This window comes from Oryctolagus cuniculus, chromosome 17, assembly GCF_964237555.1.
Source record: "Oryctolagus cuniculus chromosome 17, mOryCun1.1, whole genome shotgun sequence".
Lineage (NCBI taxonomy): Eukaryota > Metazoa > Chordata > Mammalia > Lagomorpha > Leporidae > Oryctolagus > Oryctolagus cuniculus.
In genome coordinates, this window is record NC_091448.1 from 1,540,515 (window position 1) to 1,560,245 (window position 19,731).

Genomic DNA, 19,731 nt, shown 5'->3' on the forward strand with positions numbered 1-19,731 from the left:
AGATGCCCGACACGCCGAGGAGGCACAGTGACGAGGGCGGCCCGTGGCCCCCGCAGGGCTGGCCTGCCTCCCCTGCCAGGCAGGATGCCGTCCACTCCAGCCGCCCCCGAGGCAGCGTGAGGCACAGGCAGGAACCAGGGCCCCCAGAAGCCCCTTTCTGGTGGGAGGTGGCGGGGAAGGTGGAGAATGAGGTTGTGGGGAGCCGGCGTTGGACAGGGGTGTAACCCGTGACGTTCCTACAGGTCATCAGGGAAGCAAACGTTTCCACGCTGCTAAAACCACATTCAGGTCACCGGTGGACACGGGGGGGGGGGGGGCGCTGCCCTCTGCAGCCACCACGGGGCATGAGCGCCTCCCAGGCAGGCAAGTCTACACAGACAAGCTCTGGGAGCACAGCCCGTTCCCTGCCTTGACAATGAGGCAAACACGCAGATCTGATGGAGAGACGCGATGCGGAGAGGGAAGCAGGCACAGGGCTGGGCTGGCGGGGGGGGGGGGGGGGAGCGCGCCGGGCTCACGCACCTTCCGCACCATGGGGCTCCCGTCGCTGATGAGCTGGGCCAGCATCATAGCCACGTTGTGGTCGATGGTGGTGGAGTGGTCTGTCCTCTCGGCAGAGTTGCCCACGAACGTGCCCAGAGCGAAGACGGCCGCGCAACGGACCTGCAAGGCAGGGCAGGGGTCAGTCAGGCCTGCGGACGCGTCCGCTGCCTGCAGGTCCGCCCCGCGCAGCTCCGTGTAGCTGGGCTCAGACAGGGCCCGTGCTGCAGCCGCACCTGAGCCGCGCTCCACGGCCAGAGCCACAGTGCTCGTGGCGGAACCCTCCGGGGACGCAAAAACCCAGGGAGCAAAAGGAGGAATCAGACAGGGGAGTCGCCCCAGACCTGCTGGGAGGCTGGGCCAGGGGAGTCGCCAGGGGAGTCACCGCGGCCCCCGCTGGGAGGCTGGGCCAGGGGAGTCGCCAGGGGAGTCGCCCCGCCCCCCCCCGCCCCCCCCCGCCGGGAGGCTGGGCCAGGGGTGTCGCCAGGGTCCCTGCTGGGAGGCTGGGCCAGGGGAGTCGCCCCGGCCCCGCCCCGGGAGGCTGGGCCAGGGTGCAGAGATGGGAATCCAGACGGAGCTGGGCCTCTGGAAGGCTGGGCCGGCAGCGACGCCCACTGGAGACTGGGCTGGCTGTGGCGGGTGGGACCTTGGCTCAGCTCCGGCCTCCTGCACTGCGTGGTCCCAGCAGAGTCAGCCTCACAGACCCCGCCCCTCATCTCCAAAAACGAGCGCCGGGATGTGCCCTGCACAGGCCGGTTGGAGAGCAAAGGAAGTAACGGGTGAGGGCCGGCGCGGGGCGTAGCAGACAGAGCGCTGCCTGGGGGCCAGCAGCCCTTATGGGCGCCTGCTTGTGTCCCGGCTACTCCGCTTCTGATCCAAATTCCCGCTAACGGCCTGGGAAAAGCAGAAGATGGTCCAAGTGCTCGGGCCCGTGCCGCCCATGTAGGAGACCTGGAAGAAGCTCCTGCTTTGGCCTGGCTCAGTCCTGGCCATCAAGGACATCTAGGGAGTGAGCGAGCTAGCGGGTGGAAGAGCCCTCTGTGTCTCCCTCTCTGAAACTCTTCCAAATCAATCAATCAATCAATCTTAAACAAATGGGTGAAATCCCCAGAACACCCTTACCGGGGGAGCCCAAGTGGCCTGACCAGGGCCGGAGCCGCAGGCTGGGCCCCCACCAGGCAGGCAGACAGAAGCCCCGGACCCTGAGAAAGCTGCTGCCGCAGCCTCCCACACGGGTCCCGTCATCTACACGAGCCCCCCGCCGCTCCTGCCAGTGGCTTACAAATTAATCTAGAGCTGGAATCAGTTTGACTGCAGCACCGCCTGCCGCTAGCCATTCTGCAGACACAGCCGGGGGGAAGCCGGGCTCGCCTGCCCACGCTGACCGGGGCCTGCCGCGGCCACCTGAGTGCAGCGGGAATTCCAGGAACCTGCACGGCGGGGGGTGGCGTGGACAGAGTGGCCTGGGAGGGGTTCCCAAGGAGGAGGAGCACTGCTGGAGGGAGGGGGAGGGCAGGGAGTGGAGTGGTAGGCCCGAGGGGCAGGCGCAGGTGCAGGACGACCACTGCCAGGGCGGGACCTGGAGGAGGACGAGGCGGCGGCGGGCAGGACGGGAGGACCCGGTCACTTGGCGGGTGGGGGGAACAGAGCCGGAGAGTGGCTGTGGATGTGGAAGGCAGTGTGGGTCAGAGCCGGGCGTGGTGGTGGCGGGGAGCCGGTGGGGAAGGGGCGCCTCTGAGGGCTGCGGTCAGTGGGGAAGGGGCGCCTCTGAGGGCTGCGGTCAGTGGGGAAGGGGCGCCTCTGAGGGCTGCGGTCGCGTTAGCAGATGAGCCCCAGGCAGGGAGAGGGTTCACAGGCAGCAGCCCGAGGTGAGGAAGAGCCAGACGGGGAGGGAGGCAGCGCCAAGCCCCAGCCTTATTCACGCCACGGCAGAGCCTGCTGACGTCACACAGCAGCCGGAGTCCCGGCGAACGGCTTCCGGGGGCTCATCTGCAGAGGCTGACGCATCTGGCGGCGGCGGCTGCGAGAGCGACAAGGCTTTTCCTGGCTGTGGGGACGACGAGCAGCGTCCTGTCTGAGCTTCCTGCCAGGGCTCACGCTGGGCTCGCCCGCACCTGTGCCTGGCAGGTCCCCGCTCTGGGGCCTAAAGCCGGTGGTGGACAGACACGTCCCTGGTGCTGATGCGAGTGTGCACACGGGTGCAGGGAACGCGGGGCGGGGGGCTCTCTGTGGGGCTCCTGGGGGCCCTCCACAGGTGCTGCCCAGAGAAGCTCCCAGGGCAGACGGGCTCTTTGCGGTCAGCGTCTGGTCAGTCTGTGGTTCATCCTCACAGAGCACGGAGCAGCACACCGGCGTAGCAGACATTCTTCAGGCTCTGGCCGCACACCGGCTCCCACGCCCCTCTCTCTGCCCCTTAGACCTCGTGAGGAGCCACCGCAACGTGGGCGGGAGGGCTGGGCCCAGGCCGAGGACTGACGGCTCTGCTGGTGACGAAGGGATGGGAGGGGACAGCGTGTGCAGAGGCCTCTCTGGGGGGTCTCCAGTAGTGAGGGGTAGAGAACCAGGAAGGCTCAAGAGGGAGATATTTTTGCCATTTTTTTTTTGAAGATTAACCGAATTCCAAAGATGTTTAAAATGCATTCATTGGATGTGTGGGGAGCAACCCGGACTAGACTGAGTTACTGGAATTAAGACTTATTCTATGCATCTGCTCTCCCACAATATGGCGCTGGGAGAGAAGAAAACAGCTTCTACACAGGTGCCTCCAGTTCAGCCAATAAACTGTAGGACTCGCTCCTGATTGGAGGAGAGCAGCGTACTCGGCGTGTGGGCAGCCGAGTTGGGATTGGCGGAGGAGGACTATAAAGGAGGAGAGAGACGGCATGCACCAGGAACATCTAAGGGGAACACCTGTGCAGCCCCCGAGAGAGCCGGCCGGCGGTGTGCCGCTCCCCTGCGGAAGTGGGGAAAGCGGCCAGGGGGAACCGCCCTTCCACGGAGGTGGAAGGGATAGTAGCCAACCCGGGAAGAACCAGCAGCAAACCCGGGGAGGGCCGAGCAGACGAAAGAACAGCGCAGGGTCCTGTGTCGTTCCTCCACGAAGAGGGGGAGCGACATAATGGTGCCGTGACTCGGATAGGAAACCTAGGACGGATAGAAAACTTAGGAGGGAAGAAACCGGGAAGAAGTGGGAAATTACCGGAGAGAGAGACTAGCAAACAGCCTAGGGAAAAGCCGGACGAAAGAGGTGCCGGAGGAAGCTGTTGAAAGCCTAGGCATAGATTCAGATACGGACTACAAGGGGAAGCTGGGAGAAATCTCTAAGGTCGAAAGCGAAAGTGAAAGCTAGAACAAACAGACTCGGACGCGGACTGTGGGGAGAGGCCAGGAGAAATGAGGGAGGAGTATTGTTGGAAGAAAACTTAGGGAAACATACCGGGTAGAGAAAAATGTTAGGGAAATTGAAGCCGCGGGGGGCAGGCCGAGGCGGAGACGAAAGCCACTTTGGGATTCTCAAGTTAGCCCGGGAATAGGGGGCGAAAAGTTAAAACCAGAAGCGGAAACGTAAGCCTGGTTGGGATCCGTCTGATTAGCCCGGGGAGCAAAGGACGGGTAGCCAAATCGTGGGGCGGAGACGTGAGCTGGGTTGAATTCGCCAGGCTAGCCCGGGGAACTTGGATTGAATGCTAGTGGCGGAGACGTGAGCTACGCTGTGTGATTCGCGGAGGCTGCCGCACGCAGAGAGAGCGTGTGGGGCACAAGTAGATAGGGAACGCGGGGCTAGCGCGGAGACCGCGGAGTGTGCGCGCAAAGCCGAGCCGCGCAGAGCCGCGAAGCCGCGCAGATGAGAGAGGCGCGGGCTGAAGCAGCTCAGAGCCGGAAAGCCGCCGAGAAGCAGCCTCGGGGCGGGCGCCGGCAGGGCGAGGCGCCGGGAAGCCGCAGGGATAAGAGAAACAGAAGTTTAGAAGTAAAATGAGAGAAATAGGAATGCTGGAAGATAGAAGTAAAATGGGAGAAATAGGAATGCCCGGAGATAGAGAAATAGAGAAATAGAAAGGCCTCCCCTCAACATGGCAATAAGAAAGCTTGGATTCGGTCTGCCTGATTAGGGAGGCGGTGAGCACCTGCGGGCGGCTAGCAGCTTATGCGCCGCAGGTCACCGAAGACAGGCACGAATTAACATCAGTAAGGCCTCCCCACAATACCGCAATTAGAAGGCTTGGATTCGGTCTGCCTGATTAAGGCGGTAAGCACCAGCAAGCAGCTCGACCAGAGTACGAGCCGCAGGTCACCGAAGATAGGCACGAACCAACACTAATAAGTCTCCCCCACAATACGGCAATGAGAAAGCTTGGATTCGGTCTGCCTGATTAGGGCGGTAAGCACCAACAGGCGGCTCGACCAGAGCATGCGCTGCAGGGCACCGAACACAGGCACGCATCAGCGCCTAAAAACCTCCTCACAACATGGCGAAGAGAGGACCCGGATTCGGTTTGCCTGATTGATAGGACGTGTAAGAACCTGCGGCAACTCTAGCAAGTAGAGCAGAGTGTGTGCTGCGGGACACCGAAGACAGGCGCGTATCAACGCCAAAAAATAAAAAGAAAGGGGGATCTGTGGGGAGCAACCCGGACTAGACTGAGTTACTGGAATTAAGACTTATTCTATGCATCTGCTCTCCCACAATATGGCGCTGGGAGAGAAGAAAACAGCTTCTACACAGGTGCCTCCAGTTCAGCCAATAAACTGTAGGACTCGCTCCTGATTGGAGGAGAGCAGCGTACTCGGCGTGTGGGCAGCCGAGTTGGGATTGGCGGAGGAGGACTATAAAGGAGGAGAGAGACGGCATGCACCAGGAACATCTAAGGGGAACACCTGTGCAGCCCCCGAGAGAGCTGGCCGGCGGTGTGCCGCTCCCCTGCGGAAGTGGGGAATGTGGCAGGGGGAACCGCCCTTCCACGGAGGTGGAAGGGTCGGTAGCCAACCCGGGAAGAACCAGCAGAAAACCCGGGGAGGGCCGAGCAGACGAAAGAACAGCGCAGGGTCCTGTGTCGTTCCTCCACGAAGAGGGGGAGCGACAGGATGGCTCCCATTGGTGGTTCTCTCCCCAGATGCCCACAATGGGGGCCAGTGACCCCATCAGCTCCCCCAGGTGGAGGCGGGGACCCTTGTCCTTGAGCCATCGCTGGTGCCTGCCAGAGTGTGTCTGATGCCTTGGGCTCGGCTGCTCACTCCCTGCCTCCGGTCTCCCGGGGAAGCTCGCGGCCGTGCGGCAGACCTGTTCTGAGAGCCTGGGTACACATTCGCTCGTGGTTAGGTCCCATCTCGACCTCTGCCCGGCAGACGCCGCGGGCCCAGCACTGAGCACCGCTCCTCTCCATCCGCCTCTCAGTCACTGTTCTGGGACGGCACCCTGGATGCTCCCGGCGGCACGCACCCGCCATCCTCCCACACCACCAGGGGAGAAGGCACAGAGAGGGGCTGGGACAGGCTGGAGACCGGGCAGCCGACAGCTGCTCACGAAGCCCCGGACAGGAGCAACGGAGGTGCTGAGCGCCAGCCGGAGGCCGCGTCTGCGTCCTTGTGGGTCCCAGCTGCTCCCAGCAGACCCCGTGCCCTGCGGGGTCGCCCGGACTGCAGCCCAGCAGCCAAGGTGAGCTAGAGGCAGGGTTTGGGCTCAGTCGGGGACTACACCTCCTCCCATCAGCCCAGAGACAGGCCAGGCGCTCTTGCCTGCACCAGTGTCCGTGCGGACAAGCCCTCAACTCGAGACACCGCGCTCCACCTCTTGCGTTCTCTGCCTCCTCGAGAAACCCTCCCTTTCTGAGGTGACCGTCAGCGAGGGCCTGACCCCGGTGGACGGTGCAGAGCGGCTCTGGGAACACACAAGGCTGCCTTCACCCTGCCACGGAGCACGCGAGAAGGCTCAGAACACACACGGTGCGAACCTGCACGCGGGCCGCCCCTCAGCATGGAGTGACCCCAAAATCTGACCCCAGCTCACTGACAAGGTGCAGGGACGGTCTGAGAAACCTTGCAGGGCCCCCCACCCCACTGACGTGTGGATGCACCTCTGACGTGAGTCCTGGCCACCCGTGTGCCGAGAAGGAGCTGCGTGGTGCTCCCGTGACCCAGGGAATGGTGGCACCTCTGTGGGTCACACCTGGCTGAAGAGCAGTCAGGGGCATGGGGACCTGCCCGGAGGAAAGACTAGTGACACAGTGACCGCACGGGGACCTGCCCGGAGGAAAGACTAGTGATACAGTGACCACACGGGGACCTGCCCGGAGGAAAGACTAGTGACACAGTGACCGCACGGGGACCTGCCTGGAGGAAAGGCTAGCGCCACGGGGACCGCACGGCCCTGAGCTGGACAGTCACGAAGCAGGCAAGAGCCAGGGGTCCCGTGTTCCGGAACGCCCCCTCCATGGCTCCCCGCTCTCTCTCGCCAGCTGCTGCGCCCCAGTGTTCGCTTGTCCCTTGCGCTGTCTCCCTGCCACGAGCCTGGTCCTGTACCTGAAGCTCCTTGCTCCCAGAAGGGGAAGCAGACACCTCGAGGCACCTCAGGCTGCAGCCGCCCTGCCTCCTCTGACCGTGGCCTTGGGTATCTCCCGGGACACTGGCGACTGTGGGGCTGGGCGGGCTCGTCCTCGTCGGCTGGCGTCCGGAGTCTGGGCTCCTGGCTGGCCTCAGGACTCGCTGTGCCCTCCTCTTCCCTTCAGCCCCACCCCCGTTCCTTCCCAACGTCCCTTCCGTGTTTTGTTTGACGCCTTAAATCCTCCTGAGACTGGGAAGCGAGTGAGTCTATTTACCGTGGAAACACTTCCATGAGGACCGCAGGGGTGGGGACGCGAGCGGCCTCAGAGCCTGGCCCTCGGAGGCAGGTCCAGGGCACGGGGCAGAGCCGCCTGCCCTCCCCTCAGACCTGGCTGTGAGCAGGGCTGGCGCAGACGCCCTGGGCCTGAGGGGGACCGGGCAGCGCCCGGCACTTTCCCCAGCCTGCCCCGGCACGAGGTGCCGGCCCCTCCCCTCTGCAGCCCCGGGGCCTGAGCCTGGCACCCCGCAGAGGAGCCGGGCCCTGCCTGCGTGCGGGAGCACCCTCGGCGGGGAAGGCCCACGGGGCCCCGCGCAGGGACTCACCTCGGGGATGGGGTCGGAGAGGAGGCTGCAGAGCTTCTCGTGTGCGCTGTCCCGCACCCCGCACCACCGGGCCGAGTCAAAGTTCTGCCAGATCCTGCCCAGGCAGATGGCCACCCACTGGCGCAGCAGGGGGTGCGGGTCGCTGAGCTGCTCCAGGCAGATGGCGATCAGGTTTCCCTGCAGGCAGGCCTCCTGGAGGGCAGAGACACCGGGGCTGGGCGGGGGCACGGGCCACCGCCTCCTGGGGGAGCCTGCTTAATGCACCGCAGGCCTGGCTCCCGTTTTCTCATTTTAAATCCCGTCGATTCACACCTGCCCCGTGGGGGGCGGGGCTTCTACCTCACACCTGCCCCTGTGGGGGGCGGGGCCTCCACCTCACACCTGCCCTGTGGGGGGCGGGGCCTCCACTTCATACCTGCCCCGTGGGGGCGGGGCTTCCACCTCACACCTGCCCTGTGGGGGGCGGGGCCTCCACTTCATACCTGCCCCGTGGGGGCGGGGCTTCCACCTCACACCTGCCCCGTGGGGGTGGGGCTTCCACCTCACACCTGCCCCGTGGGGGGCGGGGCCTCCACTGGGCAACCGTCCTGCAACCTCACTTGGCCAGGCTGACGGTCTTGGTTGGTCTTGGTCTCGCCAGACCGTCAGGGCACAGCACCTTCTCCACCAGGTTTCCTAACAGCCCCCCACCCCACCCCCACAGTGCCAGGGGGAGGGGAGGGTGGGGCGGTGGCGGGACGCTCACCTGCCCCGTGTTGTAGCTGTTGACAATCACGGCGAGGATGAAGGCTGTCATGGTCCGATGCTCCGCCTGGAAAACACACCCGCCTCGGTCCTGCGCTCGCCTGGAGGGAACTCGGCCCGACTCCCTGCAGTCTCCACGCTAAGCCCGGGGCGCGCCCCAGGCACCGGGAGCCAGCTGGGCTGTGCTGCACTGACCAGCTCCGCCACGAGCACAGCCCTGGGAGAGGGCCCGGAGGCTGCGGCTCCGCCTCTCCGCCGAGCAGACCGGGCCCTCGAAGAGCCGACGCCTCGGGACGGCGTCACCGGTCTGGGGCCACCTGGCGGCCTTCCTCTGTCAGGTGGCCAGGGCAGTCTACGTGAGGCCTGGACACGCCGCCCACCTCTCCTCGTCCCATTCACGTGTGCTGTCCCTGCCACCCAGCACCCAGCCTGCCCACCCTGGCTGCCTCCTGCTCTCTGCTGGGTCGGGCGGTGCCCACCTTGCCCTTCCTGGGACCCGGTCAATTTCAGTCTTCCTGGCGCTCTGCATCAAGCACGCGTGTGCGTGCACACACACACGTACACACACACACTCACTCACTCAAGCATCTAATTTGTTCTCTACGCCCCTGGGATGAATCCAAGGCTCTCAGGGGACCTTAATTCCGCCTGCTTCCTCCTTGAACGAAAGACTAGTAGCGGGATTCATTTCCACAAAGCTGACTCAGGGGCAGGCACTGCGGCAGTGGGGTGAGCTGCTCTGCTCCCAGTTCCCCCTCGATGCACCGGGGAAGGCACAGGAGGGGGCCCACGTGCTTGGGTGCCTGTCACCCACGTGGGAGACCTAGCTGGAAATCCTGGCCCGGCTTTGGCCTGGCCCAACCTCTGTGGCCATGTAGGGAGTGAGCCAGAGGGTGGACGATCTCTCTGTGTAAGTCTGCCTTTGAAATAAAAAATCTTAAAAAAATAAAAGGCTTATTTAGATGCAGCCACATGTTTGCAGTCTGCTTTTCGCTGCTTCCTTCCTGCACCCCACTTCTCCCTCGGGGTTCAGTGTCCCCTCCTGGAAGCGCAGTTTATAGCTTTCTTCTGTGGAGCTCAGAGAGTGGGGCGCTGGGTCCTGTCTGACCCGCGTCTGCGCCCCCTGTCCCCGAGGGGTAACTCAGCTGGGGACAGGACTGAGGGCAGCCCGCCCTCCACTGCCTGCTGCCATCAGTGGGGCTGTGCTCACCGCGCTGCACGTCTCACGGGATCGTCTCTAAGCCCTGCTCCCCACCCCCACCCGCAGGACGCCCTGTGCTCTCCCTGTCACCCCACCCGCAGGACGCCCTGTGCTCTCCCTGTCACCCCACCCCCACCTGCAGGGCGCCCTGTGCTCTCCCTGTCACCCCCACCCCCACCTGCAGGACGCCCTGTGCTCTCCCTGTCACCCCCACCCCCACCTGCAGGACGCCCTGTGCTCTCCCTGTCACCCCCACCTGCAGGACGCCCTGTGCTCTCCTGCACCCCCACCCCCACCTGCAGGACGCCCTGTGCTCTCCCTGTCACCCCACCCCACCCGCAGGACGCCCTGTGCTCTCCCTGCACCCCCACCCCACCCGCAGGACGCCCTGTGCTCTCCCTGTCACCCCACCCCCACCCGCAGGGCGCCCTGTGCTCTCCCTGTCACCCCACCCCCACCCGCAGGACGCCCTGTGCTCTCCCTGTCACCCCCACCCGCAGGGCGCCCTGTGCTCTCCCTGCACCCCACCTGCAGGACGCCCTGTGCTCTCCCTGTCACCCCACCCCCACCTGCAGGACGCCCTGTGCTCTCCCTGTCACCCCACCCCCACCTGCAGGACGCCCTGTGCTCTCCCTGCACCCCACCTGCAGGACGCCCTGTGCTCTCCCTGTCACCCCCACCTGCAGGACGCCCTGTGCTCTCCCTGTCACCCCCACCTGCAGGGCGCCCTGTGCTCTCCCTGCACCCCCACCTGCAGGACGCCCTGTGCTCTCCCTGTGACCCCCACCTGCAGGACGCCCTGTGCGCTTCCGTGAAACCCTGTCTCCAGGAGGACGCCACTGCGAGCGCCCGCCCCTCTGCTGCCCCCTTCGGCCCCGGCCCTGGCCCCGGTGTGCTCTCAGCCTCACTGGGTCTCTCCGTCTCCCGCCTGCAGGGCGGCGGCCCTCCATTACGGGACGCATGGCCCCTCAGACCTGCCTGCTTAGGCACAACGGGTCACTCCCGAGGGTAAGCAGGGAGCCTCGGGAAGAAGCGGCACGAGCGACGGAGAGCCCGTGGTCCTCTTCCGGTCACTTTCCACGAACACCTACGTGGCCTGACCGGCACTGCCGAGGCCGGCTCTGCTGGCTTCCTCGGATCTGCTTTGTCGCTCCTGGGTGCTGGCTGCCGGGAGCGTCCCTGCGGGAAGGCCTGGTGCTTGTCTGGGGGACCCCGGGTGGGCTCCCCGAGGGCAGCACCCGCCCTGACGCTGCGCACGAGTGTGCAGCAGCCTGAGGCACCCATCGCCTCCCAAAGGCCCTTCCTCTCCTTTCTGTGCGGCCCTGGGTGAGGGGTGGGCCTCACGCACGTAGGGACACTGTGCCAGGCCTTGGGCAGGGGGCAGGACCACGGTGCTCGGTGCCCGCTGTGGCGCAGACCCCTGGGGTCGCCAGGTAGTGCTGTCCGCTGCCCGCCAGGCTCTCCGGGGTCCCCCTCTTGGGCCGCAGCATCGGGAGATTCCTATTCTTCCTTGCAGACTCGGCCTTGTCCCCGAGTTTACGGCGGGGCCCTCTCCCCACTCCTCGCCTTCTCCCTCGGCCTGACGAGCTCGTGTGAAGTGTGAACGCCACTGCCCGTGACGTCTAGACGCCACGCTCACGTCGGAGCAGGGGGACCCGTCACGTCACGGTCCTGCTCACGACGCTGTCTGCCTCGGGCTTCACCGTCCGGTTTAGAAGACCAGCTGGACGGTGGAATAACTGACAAACAGCTTCCTTCACCCTAGCACTGCGGCAGCAAGCTGGCACGCTTGGTAAACTCCGGCAAAATTAAGTTACATGCAGGACTTATCCAGGACACCTGTTTGTCTCCATCACTACACTGCGAACAGAGAGATCAGCTATGACGCATTTACAGAGGCCGTCTGTGGGTTACAACCCTTAGCGCCCTAACGAGACAAGTGCAACGAGCCCCGCGAGCGCTCTCATCTGCCTCCCCCTCCCTCGCCTCCCTGGGCGGGCAGGCACAGGCCCCGCCCTGCCGCAGGCCTCTCCCGCTGTCTGAGAGCAGTGCTCCCTCAGGTCATGCCAGACACCCACTAGAAGACGGGATCTTACTCCAGGCCTGAGTCAGAGTGGGTGGACTACAGCTCCCAGGGAGGGGCGGAGACGCCAGGGAGCACCGCCCACAGCGAGGCGCTTGGCCTGGCCCTCCCCAGGCGTGTGGGGCGGCGCCACCCCCGCTGATGCCTTCCTCAGGGGCCCAGGAGCAGGGGGACGCGCGGCCTGCCCAGAGGAGCGGTCCTTACTGGCATGTACGGGTCCGCGAGGACGGACAGGAAGTACTTGTGGCCGTTGTCCTTCACGAGGTCAGCCTGGCATGACTGTGGGAGAGAGAAGAAGGCGTGAGAACAGGGCCTGGAGGGCTCGGGGCAGGCGGGGCTGCACCGCACGCTCATGCCCGGATCACTGCTCGGGCTGTTGCCGCACACGTTTCTCTCGGCTGAGCCAAGAGGGCTGGGATCCCGCACACCCTCAAACGCACGGCCGCGCCGGGCAACGCTTGACCACCACCTTCTGGCTACCTGGTGGGTGGGCTGCCCGGCTGCGGGCCGCCTGGCTCTGGGGCCTGCGCTTCCCTTCCTCAGACCCCAGGGCCCAGCTGCTCCCTTGCACTGTCCGAGCTGGGACGCGGCCGGCACTGGACACCGCCCTGATTCTGCAGCCGGCCCGCCGAAGCCTCTGGCGGGACTGCCTGCACTCACAGGGCCCTGGCGGGGAAGGCCCAAGCCACGCAGCAGTGACAAGCACCCGTCCTCACGGCGGCACCTGGCAGGCACTCCCGGGACTCCTCGCCTCAGCCCAGGGAGCAGCTCCAAGGGGGGAAGCAGGAGCTCAGGAAGCCGCCAGGTGTGCAGCTCTCCCGTGAGCACCGTCCAGTCTGCACGGTCACAGCCGTCTTGCAGTTCTGAGGACCGACCATGTGCCAGCCGGGCCCGGGGAATCAATCTCTGCCCTGCCCACAGTTCTCGAGGGAACAGAGTGGAAGCCACCCCACACGTGACAACAGGGTGGACAGTCACCATGCACGTGACACACGTGACACGAGGGGTACTCACTGTACATATGGCACACATGACAACTGTACAGTTGTCACACACATGGCACAGGTGACAACAGAGTGGTCACTGTACATGTGACACATATGACAACTGGGTGGACAGCTGCCATGGGTGTGGCACATATAAAAAGGACAGATAGTCACTATATATGTGGCACACATGAGAACGGAGTGGACAGTCACACATGACACAAAAGGGACAGTCACTGTCCACATGGCACATGACCCCATGATGTCACAATGAGAAAGGAGCCAGGTCATTTGGGGTGTACGGGGAGAGGGGTTATCCAAGGGGAGAGGGAGGGCAGGAACGGAAGAGGACGTGGTGGGCTCAGTTCTGGAGCACAGGGCAGGGAGGGGGCACCAGGGAGTGGGAGATGGGTCACCCAGACACAGGGCAGGGAGGGGGCACCAGGGAGCGGGGGACGGGTCACCCAGACAAAGGGTAGGGGGACCCCAGGGAGTGGGGGACGGTTGCCCAGACACAGGGCAGGGAGGAGGGGACACCAGGGAGCAGGGGACGGGTCACCCAGACACAGGGCAGGGAGGAGGGGGCACCAGGGAGCGGGGGACGGGTCGCCCAGACACAGGGCAGGGAGGAGGGGGCCCCAGGGAGTGGGGGATGGGTCGCCCAGACACAGGGCAGGGAGGGGCCCCAGGGAGTGGGGAACGGGTCACCCAGACACAGGGCAGGGAGGGGGCACCAGGGAGTGGGGGACGGGTCACCCAGACACAGGGCGGGGGGGGGGCAGCAGGGAGTGGGGGATGGGTCGCCCAGAGCCTGGGGCCTTGCGGAGCCAGCAGGAGACAGGCTCGGAAGCACAGACTAATTGGACCACAGCTCTGGGATCAGCTGGTGGTGGCAACTAGGGCTCGACTAGAGGTGGGACTGGAGCTGGGGGGGGGGACAGGACAGGGACGAAATCAGGGGCGCATGGCAGCTGTTCTGGGGGCCGGAGTAGGAGGGCAGGGTAGGCCTACTGCTTGCGAAGCCCCTGAAAGGGCTGGGAGGCCGCCTGGCCTCACGGAGGGGTCACAGAGGACGGGGAGCCGAGTCGGGCTCAGGGCGTTGCTCTGCAGGGGGAAGGTGGACCTAAGCCCTGGAGCAGGCGCCAGGCACCGCAGCTGGTACGTGGGTAGGAGAGGCCACCATGTGAGGGGTGCCCCGGTACTGAGGACGGGGTCGGGGAAGGAGACAGGTGCCCGAGAAGGAAAGCCGTCTGCCCCAGAACAGATGGGGGCGGGGAGCGGGTCTGAGCCCGGCTGTGTCCCCCGGACGCCTGGGCTCCCGCCCGGCAGGCAGGTCTGGAGCCATTTCTGCAGGTGCTGCCTGTGCAGAATTAAACAGTCATGCCTCGGACAGGCAGGCTTAGGACTGTGCCCTGGGAGGGCTGGGGAGAGGACCGGGGCCTGGGAAAGCTGCAGAACCCTGGGCTGGAACTGTGCAAAGACTAAACAACCCGTGAAAAGCAATCTGGAAGCGTCGGCTGGCCTGCAGCTCACGGGTGCTGTTTTCCCAGAGGAGACAGACTGCGGGGCCCGCCTCACATGGACCAGGCTTCTGGGGCCACCGTCAGGAAGGGCTCGTGAGGACGTCCAGGATGCCGCGGCCCCAGAGGGGGGCCTCCTCTCCCCTGCCGCGGGCAGTGCTGCCTGGAGGACAGAGCCCATCAGAGAACGGGGGCTGGGATTTTAAGAACTGGATTTCCAGGACCCGAGGAAGCTGCAGCCCACAGCACCCTGCTCTTGGCCATCCAGGGCGCCGCTGGGTCCCACGGGAGCCTGTTGCCCAGGGCCACAGGGGCTGTGCCGATGGCACTGGCTGGTTACGGCGGCCCAGAAGCCCTGCCCACGTCTCTGGGGTGCTCTCATAATTAGGTGTTTCTTCCTGACACCAATAAACTGCTAAGGCGGGCTGCCGGCTGCTGCTCTGCTGACATGGGAATTAGAGACGGGGAGTGGGCGGACAGAAGAGGTGGGCGCGGGCGCAGGTTGCGGCACCTAACCTGAGCCAGAGAGCCAATTAAAATGGCAGCTTTCAAGGAACACACTGGGCCCCCGGCTATAGTTAGGGTTTTGACAAACACACACACAAGGCATCGACTCCACAAACTCCCGGCAGACCCGGTCCCCAGGGCAGCAGAGTGCCGCCTGCTGCCCACGGCCACAGTGGGGAGCAGCCGCTCTGAGAACGAAGTGTCTGTCTCTCCTTCTTAAACAGAGGTTCGGCAAGTCGAATCAAAGCCCACACACTCACCGCGAAGCCCCTTAAACACTCAAGAGTGATGGAGTCCCGCAGATGCGACCCCGGGTGCCTCGCTCTGAGCACCTCAACCGCAGCTTCAGCCGGTGCCAATGATGCCGCACACGACACGCCTCTGTCTGGGTAGGCCACTGGCCACGTCTGGGCCCAGCAGCGGCCACTCAGCACGGACTCAGCACGCACCGGCTGCTGGCAGGCGGGCCCCAGGGTCTGCGGAGGCACGGGCTCTCGGCTACCTGCTCCCAGCTAGGAGCAGTGAACAGAAAGGACGAGGCGCCAAGGTGCAGAAAAGCAGCCGACAGATGCCACACTCGGCGAGGCACAGGCGCCGTGCGCAGGGTGGAAGACCCCATGGTGCGGCGAGGCCGGCTCCGGCAGCTGCGGACCCCGGCCCGGACTGCACGGTGGCTGGGTCTGCTCCCTCGCTGGCTCGCGGGTTTAAGCAGCTGCCACGACACTTGAAGGTCAGGGTAAAGGTGGAATGTTTTCTCAGCAAGCCCTCCTCCCCCGGAGCACCCCCCCCCCCCGGACTTGCCATCCCAGGGTTTCAGGGAATTAAATGGAGACGAGGAAGGAGGGAAAGAGGAGGCAGACGAGAGGGAAGACGCAGCCATGGATTCCACGGCTGCACAAATGGATCCAACGACAGGGCGAAGGCCGGGAGGAAGCCGGGAGCCAGGCCTCGGCTCCTGCAGGTGGACGCGTCGATCTACGGGCAGCAGGGATGCAGGCCACGGTGCCTGACACACGGGGAGCGGGCGGGCAGCACGGAAGCTGCCCGAGTCACCCCGCGAAGGCTCCGCGGGAACCCGGGAAACGCAGCGTCGCAGGCTCCCGCTCCCGCCCCGTGGGGCTCACGCCCGGCTGTGAGAAGGTGAGGGAGTTCCCACTGGGGACGGACTCGGAGCCCCACCCCGTCCACCTCCTCCGCACACACTGGCCTCCTGGTTATTCTGCGAACGCCTTTCCCTTATCGAACCCAAGTCCACACAAACGCATGGAAACAGCTGCCTTCCCTTGACGCTTTTCTCACTCGCAGCTACGCCGGACAGAGGCACGCCGGTCGGCGAGGCTTCTTGGCTCCTCCTGAGGCTCACGCGCGTTACCAGTCCCCGGAGCAGGGCTCTCGGGGCTGGACCAGACCCTGTGACTGCAGACAACGCTGCGGGGGACAAGCACCCCAGCAGTCCCCCCGGAGGGCGGCGGCTGGGTCACAGGACAAACGCAGCTGCGATTCCGATGTACGTCCTGTACTGCCACAGTTGGCGTGGTGGAAAAGAAAACCTGTGAGTTGCTGCCACTCTGGGGCCTTGAGAACAGTGTTCCGAGTTTCGCTGCACACGTGTGGAGACGATCAAGAACCGCCTGCGTTTGTGCCATGATCCGCTGGTTCGTGTCCTTTGACCATTTCTCCACTGGAATGTTGGGGCTTTGCTTGACTTCTAGAAGAACTTCACGTATCAGGGAACCCAGTCTTTAATCTGTGATTTCATTTTAAATTTTTTCTCCAGGTTTGCTGTTTCTTTTACAACATGGCTCACAATGCTGTTTCACTTTCTTGCTACGCGATCATTTATTAATTTTCTTTTTTTCTATCTTTATTTTTGACAGGCAGAGTGGACAGTGAGAGAGAGAGAAAGGTCTTCCTTTTGCAGTTGGTTCACCCTCCAATGGCCACCACGGCCAGCGCACTGCGCTGATCTGAAGCCAGGAGCCGGGTGCTTCTCCTGGTCTCCCATGGGGTGCAGGGCCCAAGCACCTGGGCCATCCTCCACTGCACTCCCTGGCCACAGCAGAGAGCTGGCCTGGAAGAGGGGCAGCCGGGACAGAATCTGGCGCCCCGACCAGGACTAGAACCCGGTGTGCCGGCGCTGCAAAGCGGAGGATTAGCCTAGTGAGCTGTGGCGCTGGCCGATCATTTACTAATTTTCAAACACACCAGCACCTTCGAGCACAGCTAAACGGCTTTCAGGTCGGAGGTCAGAAGAGCCTGCCTGGTTCCCCGTGCTTTCACGGTCCCCTCCTCCTGTTTAAATAATGCATCTCTTTTGAGGCAGTGACCCAGTTCTCCCAACACGAGGCCTCAGAGTGCGCACCACGCTCTCCTGGCGTCAGGCGCTGTCTGTTCTGTCTGACATCACGCGTCCCCTCAGGCCTGGCCCCATGCTTTGCCGCGCTGCTCTGTGGGGCCCAGACCCACCCTGCTGTTGCCACTGGGGCGTCACAGCCAGCGTGGAAGTCTGGGGGGCTGGCCCCATCCTCGTCCTTCCTGTCAGAACTTCCCTGCCCACTCTGCTTTCTCACTGTTCCTTTTATTTTCATCTGTCTGAACGGGAGATTCAGAGGAAGACAGAGGCCTCCCGCTGCTGGCTCACTCCCAGACGCCCACAGCAGCCAGGGCTGGGCCGGGGTGAAGCCAGGAGCCTGGAGCTCTATCTGGGCCCCAGCTGGTGGCAGGGACTCAGGCACTGGAGGCAGCGGGTGGTGGCTCCCAGGGCACAGCGGCTGGAGCCAGGTTCAAGTGCAGGAGCCGGGGCTCTGATGCGGGGATGTGGGCACCCCAGGGGGGCTCAGCCTGCTGCACCCGCCCTCCTCCCCAATTCTTTATGTTCTTCCACACAAAGTTTAGCATATGCTTGTCTAGGGCCGGCGCCATGGCTCACCAGGCTAATCCTCCACCTTGCGGCGCTGGCACACCGGGTTCTAGTCCCGGTCGGGGCGCCGGATTCTGTCCCGGTTGCCCCTCTTCCAGGCCAGCTCTCTGCTGTGGCCCGGGAGTGCAGTGGAGGATGGTCCAAGTGCTTGGGCCCTGCACCCCATGGGAGACCAGGAGAAGCACCTGGCTCCTGCCTTTGGATCAGCTGCATTGGCCACAGTGCGCCGGCCGTGGCGGCCATTGGAGGGTGAACCAACGGAAAGAAGACCTTTCTCTCTGTCTCTCTCTCTCTCACTGTCCACTCTGCCTATCAAAAAAAAAAAAAAAAAAAAAAAAAAAGGAATATGCTTGTCTAGTTCCAGGACAATGTCACTGGGGTTACATCAAAGATACACGTGAATGCAGGGAGCATGGCTGAGTCCCGTGAGACTGGGCATGGCTGCACCTGGTCCAGGTGACGGCCGTGTCTCTCGGGACACCTCAGCGTTTCCTCACGGCGGTTTTCCACGTGTCAGGAAGTGCATTCCTAGTTAAGATCCCACTGTAAACGGGGGGCCATTTCCCACTTTATCTCAGCGGCTGTGGCTTCTGATTTCTGCCCGTTAAGGTCTCCCACCTTGCTCAGTTCTCCGATCAGCAGGTTTAGTTGACCCCTGGGTTTCCAGATGCACACACAACCGTGTCTCCCTAAGGTCTGACTGGGGCTGACAGCGACGCGGGCAGCTGGGGCACCTGCCGCGGCGGGAGGGCGATGGGGCACTCACACCCTGTGTCTATGTTACACCTGGGGCACAGAGAGAACTCAGGGCCTGGGGCACTCACACCCTGTGTCCATGCTACACCTGGAGCACAGAGAACTCAGGGCCTGGGGCACTCACATCCTGTGTCCATGTTACACCTGGAGCACAGAGAGAACTCAGGGTCTGGGGCACTCACATCCTGTGTCCATGTTACACCTGGAGCACAGAGAACTCAGGGCCTGGGGCACTCACATCCTGTGTCCATGTTACACCTGGAGCACAGAGAGAACTCAGGGCCTGGGGCACTCACATCCTGTGTCCATGTTACACCTGGAGCACAGAGAGAACTCAGGGCCTGGGGCACTCACATCCTGTGTCCATGCTACACCTGGAGCACAGAGAACTCAGGGCCTGGGGCTCTCACACCCTGTGTCCATGTTACACCTGGAGCACAGAGAACTCAGGACCTGGGGCACTCACACCCTGTGTCCATGTTACACCTGGAGCACAGAGAACTCAGGGCCTGGGGCACTCATACCCTGTGTCCATGTTACACCTGGGGCACAGAGAACTCAGGGCCTGGGGCACTCACACCCTGTGTCCACGTTACACCTGGAGCACAGAGAACTCAGGGCCTGGGGCACTCACACCCTGTGTCCATGTTACACCTGGGGCACAGAGAACTCAGGGCCTGGGGCACTCACACCCTGTGTCCATGTTACACCTGGAGCACAGAGAACTCAGGGCCTGGGGCACTCATACCCTGTGTCCACGTTACACCTGGAGCACAGAGAGAACTCAGGACCTGGGGCAATCACACCCTGTGTCCATGTTACACCTGGAGCACAGAGAACTCAGGGCCTGGGGCACTCACACCCTGTGTCCATGTTACACCTGGAGCACAGAGAGAACTCAGGGCCTGGGGCACTCACACCCTGTGTCCACGTTACACCTGGGGCACAGAGAGAACTCAGGACCTGGGGCACTCACACCCTGTGTCCACGTTACACCTGGAGCACAGAGAACTCAGGGTCTGGGGCACTCACACCCTGTGTCCACGTTACACCTGGAGCACAGAGAGAACTCAGGGTCTGGGGCACTCACACCCTGTGTCCACGTTACACCTGGAGCACAGAGAGAACTCAGGGCCTGGGGCACTCATACCCTGTGTCCATGTTACACCTGGAGCACAGAGAGAACTCAGGGTCTGGGGCACTCACACCCTGTGTCCATGTTACACCTGGAGCACAGAGAACTCAGGGCCTGGGGCACTCACACCCTGTGTCCATGTTACACCTGGAGCACAGAGAGAACTCAGGGCCTGGGGCACTCATACCCTGTGTCCACG

General features: G+C 63.7%; 1 protein-coding gene across 3 annotated transcripts in view; it reads right to left on the reverse strand.

Annotated features, from left to right (window-relative positions):
- RPTOR (regulatory associated protein of MTOR complex 1) overlaps window positions 1-19,731 on the reverse strand; it is a 342,816-nt gene that overhangs the window by 43,910 nt on the left and 279,175 nt on the right. For all 3 annotated transcript variants that reach the window (XM_070060172.1, XM_070060173.1, XM_070060174.1), the window contains 4 exons: window positions 11,913-11,987; window positions 8,426-8,491; window positions 7,681-7,872; window positions 523-663 (listed from right to left, as the gene is read on the reverse strand). In XM_070060172.1, coding sequence (XP_069916273.1) covers window positions 523-663; window positions 7,681-7,872; window positions 8,426-8,491; window positions 11,913-11,987 — 474 coding nt within the window. The remainder of the gene's footprint in view (window positions 1-522; window positions 664-7,680; window positions 7,873-8,425; window positions 8,492-11,912; window positions 11,988-19,731) is intronic.